At 41.2% G+C, this 12,862-nt stretch overlaps 1 protein-coding gene across 10 annotated transcripts in view; it reads right to left on the bottom strand.

The window, feature by feature from the left end:
* BMPR1B (bone morphogenetic protein receptor type 1B) overlaps positions 1 to 12,862 on the bottom strand; it is a 295,110-nt gene that overhangs the window by 27,364 nt on the left and 254,884 nt on the right. For all 10 annotated transcript variants that reach the window (XM_075500595.1, XM_075500594.1, XM_075500597.1 and 7 more), the window contains one exon: positions 4,044 to 4,203. In XM_075500595.1, coding sequence (XP_075356710.1) covers positions 4,044 to 4,186 — 143 coding nt within the window. In that variant the 5' untranslated portion in view covers positions 4,187 to 4,203. The remainder of the gene's footprint in view (positions 1 to 4,043; positions 4,204 to 12,862) is intronic.

The raw sequence follows: 12,862 nt of genomic DNA, 5'->3' as shown, positions 1-12,862 counted from the left end.
GCCCGTGCATTCACTTTGTACACACAAAACTTGAAATGGAACAGTAAAACAAGGTCCTGGTTGTGTTCAAAGCAGCTTTGAGCTTCTTTACTGAAAGCCTTTTATGAATTGCACAGATGTTCAGAAAGAAGAATAAAGTTTCAACACGCTGCAGGTTAACACACCCTTTACAAGCAGAGGATTGCAAACCTTCTGCAAAGATCTTAATTGTCAGGGCCCTGAGTGCACTAATGAGCTTCAATTGCTCAGAGTGGCCCCACCTGGGACCCCCCACCCATACACACACCCTGCCCAGGGGCTCCATTTAAGCTCAGGTCTGAGCATTAAACCCCTCCCTGAGTGATAGTACAGGAGTGCTTATCTCCAGCCCCATCTCCTGCCTGGATCCAGGTCACTACTAGCCATGTGAAGGACCACTGAGGGAGCCATCTCTGCCCGTTGTGTTTGGGTACCCTTGGGGAAATGGGGTCCTGGTGGGCGAGGATATGGCTGGGCCCAGCATCACCCTCAGCTCCTGGCTTGGCCCCCTTTCACTGCTCCCTGGCCCTAACCCTCTCTTGATGAGATGACCCTGTAATGGGTCTTCCAAAACTTGTTGTGCTTGTGGATTGCCCCATTTTTTTAAAGCACACTCTAACTAGAGCTACTGCTCTTCTGTTGATATAGAAACCAATCTTCATTTTAAGCTGCAGTGTTATCCTTAGCTCCCTAAAGTATTATTGGACTTAAGCTGCGGAAGTATAAAGAAAGGGAAATTCTGTATAGGAACATAGCAGGCTGTTAGAGGATTTGATACAGATGTGGTTAAAGAATATTGACTTTTAAATTTCTAAAAATACAATTATGGACAGGATTTTAAATGGCCACCAGATGTCCACATTTTTATATAAATGTGCAGACTACTGGTACTACAGGCAGGATCTATACTTTAATAGATAAATACCTGTGGTAGCAGACCAAAATCTTCAGGTGGGATGGCAGACTGCTTTTTATGAGATATTTTTAATGGTGATTGCAATAGGACTAGCTATTTTATTCTGAGAGTTTTAATTTAAACACAGCTGGAAACGCTTTCCCATTGAACTTTCAGAGCCCTCCTTGCTCCTGGGCACAAAAAGGGCTTCCCTGCTTTGGTGAGAGCCCCGGTAGGGACAGTGCCTGATGCTCTCCAGAGCCTAAGCCTGGGCTATGGATGTGCTCAGTGAATTTCCTGGGTGTCAGGGCTTTGCCATGCCCTTGGGTGCCCCAGCACGTGCTGGCTTGTCCCTACGGGGCTGGCAGATCCAAGCTTTGCAGGTCCAAGCACAGCCCAAAGCTTAACAGACTGATAGAGCTGACAAGAGGTTTGATTTTTTTTTTTTTTTAAATATAAAATGTAAAGGGCTTTTAGTGGCTACATCTGAGGGAAGCAGATAATTAATGCAATAACTTAATCTGGAGCAGTTCATTTATTCTTCAGACAAACACACTGCGATCAATACTGCTTGAACTTCAATATGGGGAAACTTCCTTTACAGTGAGGTTCAATGAGAATTCCTGAGTGCTTTAAAACTGTGCCAACACTCGTTCGGGCTAGGATGAAATATAAAAGTTACTGCCTGACTAGTAGGATGATCCCAAAACACAGGGGAAATGAATAATCCCTGCTAACTCGGTTGGTCTTGGTCAAATATTTTGAAACTTGGTCTCAACCCAGCCAGCTAACCGGAGACCTAATAACTACTCTTTCCCAACGGTAAACTTCAGACCCTCTTCTCTCTGTAACATCCCATTTCACTTTCCAGCTGTAATTCCAGCTACGTAGTAGGGAATTTAAGAAGCAAATTATTACAGACTAACAGTTAAAAGCAGATGTAGGGAAAACACAGGGTGTTGTGTCCTTGGTACCTCACTGCAGCTCTCACACCAAGGGAGGGGGAGCCACAGCGATGATCACCATCCTGAAAAGGATTATTGCTGAAAAGCCATGAAGGCAGGGTATTTAATAAAAGTTAAATTTTTTGTTTTATATTACTCCAAACCCTTCAGCAACTCTCCACTGTTGCTCACTGGGCAAGTGGCAAGGTGGATACTGCTCAGGTGACAGCACAGGATAGGAAAGAGGAGTAGCTGTAATGCAAGTCTTTTGACTGCTTCCATTTTCCCAGACAGAAAAGTGATTAATATTTGATGGATAAATTCCAGTTTCAATTATTATTTTGAAGTCTAAATTGGAAAAAAACAATTTTGTCACTCAAGTAAAATATTCAAGCCTGAAATGTGCAAAGATTATGAAGAAAAAGAGGTTATAATTTTGTGGTTTATTATCACTTAACTGCCTATCCTTGGGCATTAACACCTAAAAACAAGTTTGGTATTTGACACTGTAAGGAGGACTCCGAAGAGAGTTTCCTTAAAACATCGCACTGAGGGAAAATGCACAAGTCTATTTTAATAGGATACTTACTCATAGTTCCTGGTAACATGAAAAATACTTAATGTCAATGCTGCCTACAAAGCAATGTGCAACAGCAGGCCTACCTAGCTGGGGTATAAACCTTGTTCAATGGGTTCCGTAACATGGATCCCTTTGTGCTTCCTAATTCATGGATTTAAGCCACCTGCAACTTCCCCGTTCCGGCATGCGTGAGACAGCATGTGTGAAAGCAGTGGCTCTTGCTGGGCGGGAACAGGAAACAGCTGATTCACACTGCGGGGGATCTGCAAATGGCTATCAGAGTGGGGTTTTACAGCTTTTTAAACTGACTGCCATGTGAGAGCAGTTAGGTCTAACTCCTGGCTAGAGGATGGGTTTGAAGGAAGAGGATAGAAAGGGGAAATGGTGTTTACAGCTGCCATCAAAACTTTGATACGCTTCAGCGTGAAACTGCAGGCTGAGCAGAGTTAAGTCAGGCTACAAAACACCACTCAAAAATCCAACAAAGCAATCTATATCTTCAGCAACCTTAGGCTTTCCCCATCTATCTTTTTAATGCGCTGCCTTGAGGAGCTGACACAATGTTAGACTGTCTCACCTCAAACAGCACTGCATACCCAACCGGCATTCCAGCTGGGCTCACGTCCGTGCCCTGCTTTGATGCTTCTCACTACTCCACTAGGCTACAGCTGATGGTGAACATCTCCAGTATCTTACCTGCTCTAAGTAAGCAGAAAAGTTTAAATTCCTCATGTGGAACATGAAGAGCTCAGCCCTACTTTGCTGCAGCTGAAGCAAACTGTACGTGCACCTCAAGCCAAGACAGAGGTGTTTGACCACCACCCTCATTCAATAGCAATAGTATATGTCCAGCAAGAGCTGCTTTTGGGTGGGGGAACAGCAGCTTGGTCCCATCACAGGTACCCTCAGTCACCTCTGCTGCTTCAGGCAGTGTCAGTGCAACACGGACCAAGGCTGAGCCTTCAAGGGGACTGTGCACAGCTGGACGTGCCTCTCCCCCAGGGAGGCAGAAGGATCTGAGGCAGGAGACTTCAACCCAAATGAGAAGTTTGTAGTACTCTAAACACAAAACCAAACAGAAGACTATAGCTAGTATAAGAAAATACTCAACACTTCACTTCAAGAAAAAGATCACTCTCCTTTTAGCACGGAAGCAAGAAAAAAACCAAAGCCTTGAGGACCCACAAAAGATAGCTCAGCTATTGCAAAGACACACACCAAGAGCAGCGTTCTTATAAATGGTGTTCTATAGAGAGTGATTATAAATTTATAAGCATTTACTGACATTTCAATACATCTCCATTAAGTCTTCTCCCATTAACTGCATGCACCTTTCAAAACAAACTCCTACCTTCAGAATATTTCATATGGAAACAATCAATACAAGTATTATCTAAAACTGTAAAGATGTAAACACCCTAACGTAAAAATATAAATGTGTAGCTGATATCTAGGTAAAAATTACCTCTGATTTTTAGACACAATGTATAAACAACTCATTTACATATTACAGCTTAAACAAAAACTGCAACACCCAACTTGGGACTGCTGAGCTACCACAAATAGGTTTTCCCATGTTTCACCACCAAATATACATCCCACAAACCTGCAGGTACTGTTGACTGAGTCCTCGGGACAGTGGTGGTGGCACTGACAGGACAGCTTCTTCTGCGGAGGGGCAGGTGCCGTGCTCTCACCATCTTCTTTTCTGGTGTCCATGCTCAACTTGCCAGAACTTCGCAAGGGCATGTTGTTTAGAAAATTGGCTATAAATATAAGGAGGGGGAAAAAGAAACAGTTCTAGGCTGGATTGCAAGACGTGGAATGAAGGCTTTAAATTATTTCTACCCATCAAAACTTGAGAAAGTTATTTGAGCCGGGTGTTCACTAAAGAGCAGTTTTCTGTAGAAGCCTCTGAAACGGTCACCGTATTTGAGGCTTATTGGGCCTCAGTAGCATTAGATCAAAGGTGTGGATGTTCAAGTTCTGCTGCTGCCAAAGATATATGTTGTGCTTTTCAGATTGCGGAGTACAGCTTTTCTCCTATTGCATTAGGCAGGTCAAATCCTTGGTTACAACTTTGTGCTTTCTTTGTCTCTCTACTTGGCACATATCTACATCCACTGAACCCCATAAAAATGAGTGGGATTTACAGTACTCCAGGCAGAGCAGAACATGGGCATACAATTTAACAAAGATTTAATGGAAAGTGATGTTCTTTCAAGTTCAACAGCACCTTCTGTCACTGAACTGCATAAGCACTACTTCGAAAACAAGGAAAAATAGTTCATTTCTATTTAAAAAAAAACTATAAACAAAGTAAAAGGCAAGAATGTGTTTTAGAATGAACAATGCTGAAATATATGGAGGTGATTACTTCTAAAAATATCAGAGTAGTGAATCTCCATGGAGCTGGTGGAGTACAGCTAGAGATGTTGGTGATGGGCTAGGAGCTGTTTAAGTGACACCACCCCCCCCCCCAGCTCTGCTCATAAATATCAGCTTTCAGTGCTTGTGAATATTTTAAGCCTCAAAGACAAAAATCAGATCAGCATGAAAAGCTTCAACGGGCAGTTTCTCACTTTCCTTTTGCTTCCCTGTAAGAAATCTTACTAAAGGGTCATTTACAAACAGCTGTCTCCAACAGAGTAGCTGAAGAGCAGGCTTGAAATTCTTGATTTACTGTTAAGTCTTTAGAAACAATTGGCATTACTATTATTATTTTGATTGGCTCCTGAACTGCTGCTTTGACTCTAATTAAAATCTTCCCCAAACCTCCATCATCAGGACTGATATATTGTGGAGCTGACAGAAAACTGTATCCTTTTCAGCTCCCTACAGAGAGATGGAGTGGGCAAACAGGCAGAGGTGATGGGAACAAGTAGCTACACTTCAGGGCTTGGATGGCAAGCAACAACTGAGGCGAGAACAGGCTTGAAAGGTCCTTAAGCAGTGAAAGGCTGGAGGAAAAGCAGGGCTGTTCAACCAGCCCATGCCCTTAGGAGGACCAAAGAAGTCCAGTCCATGCTCCTGGGTGCACGGGACCAGCCAGCGCCCTGAGCACAAGTGTGCATGTCATGCCTCCCGGCTGCACACCCCTCCTCTCCTGTGCCAGCTCTGGTAGGAAAGCCCTGCAAATGGACAGGCACTGGCATCAACTGGCAGACACGCTTTAGTTTTCCCCGTTGTAACAAGAGAGATGCAAGCTTGTCCCTAGCAAACTAGGAAAAAGCTGAAACTTGTTAGCTCTGGGAAAAGTGGGGCTTTGCACATAAGAACAGCTCATTTAGAGAAGTGTTAGCTTTTTGAACATCATAGCCCTTCCACTCCTTGCATATTCCTTGCAAAAGAGGTGTATTAATATTAAGGTGATACACATGAAAGTCAATCATTCACCATATCAGGCTATAACACCTATGAAATACAAAACTCATACAGCTTGATCTTTGCTCAGTACCCATGTATTCTACTGAAACCGACTGGATTGTTGATTAGCTCACCTCTTCTTCAAGTCAAACCAGAAAACTAGTTACAAAACATATACAAACAATGGGCTTGCAACCCTTGTGCCCAGCATCAAGATATTAATTGGATTCATGACACAGCTGGATGTCGAAGTCCCATACTGTTTTTACTAACATTTGTTTGGCAAAATTAGAACTAAATGGATTAGTTCACTCAAGATGCATTGTATATCTGTGTACTCATAGCTGTACCTTAAGATGCAGTAGGTGCTTAAATTAAGAAAAAAATGCACTGTTTGTTTTTCATAATTATGATACTTTAAAATGCAGCCTGTGTACAACAAATTAGTATCAACAGATGTTTGCTCCCTGGGTCACAGGATTAGAGATTAAGTAAATTCTCTTTCAATCAGCATTTCTTGTCTGTATTACCTTGTGTGCTAGTTTTGGCTGGGATAGAGTTAATTTTCTTTAGAGTAGCTAGTATGGGGCTATGGTTTGGACTTGTGCTGAAAACAGCGTTGATAACACAGGGATGTTTTTGTTGTTGCTAAGTAGTGCTTATACTAAATCAAGGACTTTTCAGCTTCCCATGCTCTGCCAGGTGCACAAGAAGCTGGGAGGGGGCACAGCTGGAACAGCTGACCCAAACTGACCAAAGGGCTATCCCATACCATATCATGTCATGCTCAGCATATAAAGCTGGGGGAAGAAGAAGGAAGGGGGGGATATTCGGAGTGATGGCATTTGTCTTCCCAAGTAGCCATTACGCGTGATGGAGCCCTGCTTTCCTGGAGGTGGCTGAACACCTGCCTGCCCATGGGAAGCAGTGAATGAATTCCTTGCTTTGCTTGCCTGCACAGCTTTTGTTTTCCCTACTAAACTGTCTTTATCTCAACCCACAAGTTTTCTCACTTTTACTCTTCTGATTCTCTCCCCCATCCCACTGGGGGGGAGTGAGCAAGCGGCTGTGTGGGGCTTAGTGGCCGGCTGGGGTTAAACCACAACACGTTGTTACCACTGAATGGGGAATATTCAACTATTAATACTCCTGTCAAGGATTTTCAGACTTCAAGCTCATGAGGCAACAGAGTGAAATAGTTTGCTCTGTGTATCATTTCCATAGCTCTTTCTACAAGCTATCTACAGTTTCAGCAGAGATCTTTCCTCAGCAAGGAGTGCAAAAACAAAAGCATTTTACAACTAGCACAAAAAAAAGGAAAGGTTTAATTACACATTTGAAAGTACCTGAAGATGTTAAATATAGGCAACTCAATACCTTCCTCATAATACATACAACTGTAGGTCATTCCTTTTTTCAACAAATGTATAAGGCAGTCATACTCCAATGCAATCTTCTGTGCCCATCACTCATCAGGGATGTGATCATGAACAGCTTCTGTAGAACTTGCCATAAACAAAACCAGCTTACATCCCTAGACCTGGTTGTAGGCTTAGTTAAAACAAGACAGGTGGGAGCTGCTGAACTGGAATCAGAAATCTGAAGCACCATCAAAGCATCACAGGTGGCTATTTAGAGATGTAGTTTGGTTTTTAGAAAACTTAGGACAAACAGGCTGGCATTCAAATTTACACTTTCCAAGAGTGTGAAGTAGGGATGTAGCCTAGGGTTTTGCTTTCCACTAATGCCCAGGGTTAAAACTAGTGTAAAATCATTGCAGTTTAGTGTCAAATACATTAAATCAAGTGAAATTAAAAGAGGTAGGAATAAGATACTTTCAATCAGGCCCTTTCTTATCTTCTAAAAAGAAAAACTCTTCTCACTCCATTCTCTTGTTCCTTTCATGCCTTAAATTCCTGGCTGCTAGCTAAAAAGATGGGCAGATCTTTTGCCTCTCACATTCAGGTATCTTACCCTGCAGATGACCATGGAACATGTAAGAACTCTTCTCCCACTCAGAGCTGAGTTTCAACAAGGTCTTTTGACTTCTACGTCTGCTTGGCTTCGGAGCCGAAAGATTTTCAGCAGTCCCTTCCCCAAAATGTAACATGTAGGAAGAAACCCACAAAAGCTTTCCAGTTTGGCAACAAGTTCCTACTGATTTCAGGTGTGAAATGCACAGTTTGGGATGGTGAAAAGCCTACTCCTCTTGCATTTGCTGCTGTGCTGTAACAAGTACATGTTGGTCATGCAGCCCTGGCTCTGTCTAGGGATTAGAAGCCCTTTGGGTTTTGAAAGCTCTCCTAAGGAGCTATGTTCAAGTGCCCTGAATGCAAGGGATTTCAGGCTATTTAAATTTGGCTGCTTCTCTGCTGCAGCCTATTCTGTTGCAGTCTGCTTATGGCCAGCTTCCCATCCCTGATGAACTGAGCACAGCTTGGGACAACTGCAGAAAAACAGTGGTATCAGAAATAAGGTTATTATAGTCTGCTGAGAAACTTACTGACTGCATCAGGGAATTAATCAAAACAGTTGAGAGCCTGAAGGTCACCATCAGACTGGTGTATCTTCATCAAATTCAGTTGATTTTCTCAGCTTATTCCTCTTTTTACACTGAAATTCACCAGCATGTACAAAGCACCTTCCACCACAAGGACAGGCAGGTGGCCTCCAGGGCTTTTATGTCTCTTTGAAGCACTTCTCCTGAGAAATATTTTCCTCTGTAGCACTAGGACCACTCAAAACTGTGATGTGACGGCCTCTGTTATGAATCTCTACCTGAGAACGGGGACTGTGTGCTCAAAAGCAGCATGGTACTGTTGTTTTTTTCCAAATGTGTTAGGGTGTGTCTCTCTCCATGCTTTGCTTCACCTGAGCTCCTTTACAGAAAGGCACATCTACAAAGAAAGATCCTGAAGCCAGGAGAAGGAAAACAAGGAAAATAAAGTGCCGTAAAATGAAAGCATTATCCTGGATGACCATGAGAATGACTAATGTCTAGTCTAAACCCCCACTAACCTCCATGCCAACAAATAATCCTTCTTAGATATATTCTTCCATTTTGCTTCCTGTCCCTCCTAGACGTCACGGTAATCTGAGCACTAAGCTTTTGCATCTAAATACTAACTTTCTCAAGTGGCAAACCCTTTCATGGTTTTTCAGTTTGTTTTGCTATCATTTTTTTAAATGATAGAGAAGTGATCACAGATCCCCACTCCACAATCACAGTGAAGTAACCATCAGGATGAATTATATCTTGGTTTTAAATAATGCTGTTTAATGTTGGTTTAACAGGTCTGTAGACAGTGGTACCTCGCATACAAAAGGAAAATTGCCTATTAAGCTTTGCATTGACTCATGTAGGTGCAAAAAAAAATTTGATCTAGAGAGCCCATCTCTTAGTGTACATTCAGTCCTCAAGCTCTCTACTGTGGCTGCCAATAAGTACTCCAGTCCCTGCCAACTGTAGCCATAGTTATGTGATTTGGACAGGAATTTCTCCACTAGAATCTGGATAAAGCCCAATAACTCATTTCACACTGGCCCACAGCCATCAGATGGTAATGACTTTTGGGCACTGCTCTGATTCAACAAGTCTGGTAATGTAGGAGGTGAAAAGCTCTGTATTCTGTTACTCTCCATTCTGTAGTCCAAATCTTAAGCCATCCTGTTCCCAGAGGATGAATAATTAGCAATAGTTATCTTAACAGATTGATTTCTGTTCCACAGCTGTGTGATTTATGTGCTGTCTATGCAGTGAAAAGGCAGATCTTCCATGACCTTGCAGGGGTTTGTCAGGAGTAAAAGTCAGACTTGCTCCTTCCTGAAACAGATGCTACGGGCCACAAACAAGTCTGTTCAGGAAAAAAAAAAAATATCAGAGTGCTGTGCCCACTCCTCTTTCTACATAGGGTATTTGAAGCCTCAGATTAATACAATACCATCCATTCACATTTTCCCAGGCCAATAACAATGTTTGGCTAGCAACAGCACCCACCGACAGAGAGCAACGTGTACTGCTTCAGAGAAGGTATGCACCTAGGAAGCTTTGCACATCAAGGAACGGCTGTTTCAACTGCTGCTTTGGACTGGAAATTAAGTACGCTCATACAAAAGTGTCTGAACAGTAATTAAAAAAAAAAAAAACCACCCAAACCTCAACAGAAAATCAGTCAACTTGATAAAACTGTTGGATGGAAATTTTAAACCACAAAGTTACTTCATCTATACCCTGCACTAGCCTATACACTTGGTGTGCTTTTCCTCAAATCATACTTTTAACAAAATACGAAACTATCATGCAACACCCTGCTAGAGTTTCCTATGCTATATCATGAACTATAGCCTGATGACTTCCCACCAGGCCAGGGTTATACCATCGACATGATTGTTTTGAGAGAAAGGGAAATAACTAACTGCTAACTCACTGTACTTTACAGTCATCAGATAAAAGAATTTTCATGGGTTATTTTTTGGCAAATAGTCAGCAATGAAAACACAGTACAGTTAAAGAAGTTGACATAAATTACACCTCTTAACTCAGCCTGATCTACTGTGTAAAATAGTCAGGAGGTAACAGTAAAACACTTCTTATTGGTGACAATCATATAACAGAGAAGGAAAAATGGATCATGCTGGATATTCAAGGCTACCATAAAACTCAAGGAAAGGTCAGATGCTGAGACCTGCACATTTTTGATCCAAAACCACAGTAAACAAAATCTGGCATAAAACCACCAGAAAAATGAAAACAACGTGCCTTCCTTTCCAGTGTGTGACTGTATTGCACTAGTGAGCCCAAACGGAGGTTGGTATCAAATGGTGTTTGAAAATAGCTGTACCCTAATACACATCCACTGTAATAAACTGGCATACTAAAAGAACTGTTTGGCTTATGATTTGCTTCAATTCCCACCTATGCTGGATTTCCTGTACACTAAAGCACGTAGAACCTACACATTGCTCCTTCTCATCTGTGTATTTCAAAATTTGGGGTGGTTTTGCTTCTATTCATGATGCAAATAAATAAGGTTTACAATCTGTCAAGGTAGTTTTCTTAAAAACTGTTTCTGTCCATATTCATAGAATTGCCACTGAGTGCCAATATAGCTACATGCACACGGCACTACTTTAAATAATGTATTTATTTTTCAGAAATTGCTTTTGTATTTGGTTTGAAAAGGATAAGCACCCTTCTCCAAAAAGTCTGTTTAAACCATCTTAATCACACATGACATTATTAGCTAAATTAGTTAAGTTCAGTATGGAACATAAGCTGTGACAAAGCCACTGAGACACGACCCTTCAAATTAATACTCATACCATACTACTTGCAACTTAAAAATGCAACGGCTTCTCTGGTATCATAGCCCATGGAAAATCCACATGTAATTTGCTGTCCACCATTATTACATCACAGTCTGAGTGTTACTTTTTCCTGGTTTCCTTTCATTTCTGCTATCCACAGTTAATCTTAGACATATTTTTCATTTGGAAGAAAAAGAGAATTGGCTGGCACATTTTTCATAGCGTGACATAGCATACCAACGGAATAGGAAAAAAAGCACAAAAGAAAGACATCTTTAAAATTTCCAAAGGAAAGTACATGCAAAATGTTTCAGCCTGCTGGCTTGCACTCAGTAAAGTCTACCCCTACCCACTGTAATTCCCCATTAATAAAGAATTTCCCCAATTCTGTCAAATCTCTCACTTAATTCTACCTTCTACAATCCTTTGGTTCCATCTATAAATGTTCCATGACAAAAATAAAAGCTTTTAAAATGTAAGTTTTTAATATTTGAAAAGATTAATGTATTTCACATAATTCTCGCTAAGATATCAACACCTTTTCTTTATTTCTAATCTCTTTTCAAAAGCCACATTTTACACAGCAAAAGTAAAATGAGTTGGAGCTACCACTATTCTTTTCTGAATTGTGTGTTCTTGCACAATTCAAAATGAACAACATTTTGCAAACATTTGTGTAAAGGCACTACTGTTTGATGCACGTATGAGGACAACAGGTAATAAAACTGGAACTGCGAGATGCAAATATTTCAGGAATACTAAGGTGAGATTCAAGGTCAGATCTGAGAATGACTGACTCTTCTGACTTCATCCCCAGAAGGATTTTGAGTCATAACAGAGCATCACTTGAAAAAGAAAAAAAAAGCAGAGGAGATGCAGGTGGAGCTAGATCAGACCTCTTCTGATCTCCCCAAAGTGTTAGTATTTAAGGTTCCACAAAATAATAAGAAAGGGATATTTATTTCAAAGGCACACTGGCCTAGCTTTGTGAGACAACATGCAGAAATCTAAGTTTTACATGGTGGCATTACTTTATACATTGCTTCATTTATCAATTTGGTTCATATTGAGTGCCCACATTTACTTTACAGGATAGCTTCACATAGAAAATAAGCTACTGAATATATACAGCGTACAAAGGCACATTAAGGATAGTCTCATGTCTTCATCAAACTTACAATATTCCTTACCACAGAAAACAAAATCAACTATTTCAGTGAAATTGCTGAAGCATTTTCTTTGAAAGAGGGTGTTTTTATCTCTCATCACTTTTATGTACCTGAGCTTTTTCATCTCCTCCTCAACAGCATCTTGGGAAAATCAAAACTCATGAAACTATGTCAGCCAAGGCTCAGCTGTAAAACCCCATCTCCGATCTATGAGCATGACCTGATCAAAACAGGGGATGGAAGCTCAGGTACAAAGATATGAAACAAGCAGTCTGGATATTAAGCGACAAACAGCAGAGTCTTGTGCCACACGCTTCATTTAGAACATTTTTATGTAAAGAAAGATAGGAAGATTGCTGTTAACATCCAAAGCTAGTTATTTCTGCTTTTAAGCTGCAAATCCCCACATACACTTGCAGTTCCAAGCAGCGAACACCGAATGCCACCATCAGGAGATTATGCAAACATCACTACAAGCAATCTTGAAAGCTCTCCTGAACACTAGCAACAGGGAAAAACAAAAATACAGACAGGAAGCAATGCAATGCGATACCATTACTACTAAACTATGCTTTGCTATCTG

The sequence above is a fragment of the Mycteria americana genome, chromosome 4 (genome assembly GCF_035582795.1).
Source record: "Mycteria americana isolate JAX WOST 10 ecotype Jacksonville Zoo and Gardens chromosome 4, USCA_MyAme_1.0, whole genome shotgun sequence".
Lineage (NCBI taxonomy): Eukaryota > Metazoa > Chordata > Aves > Ciconiiformes > Ciconiidae > Mycteria > Mycteria americana.
This window is presented reverse-complemented; position numbering and strand designations above follow the sequence as displayed.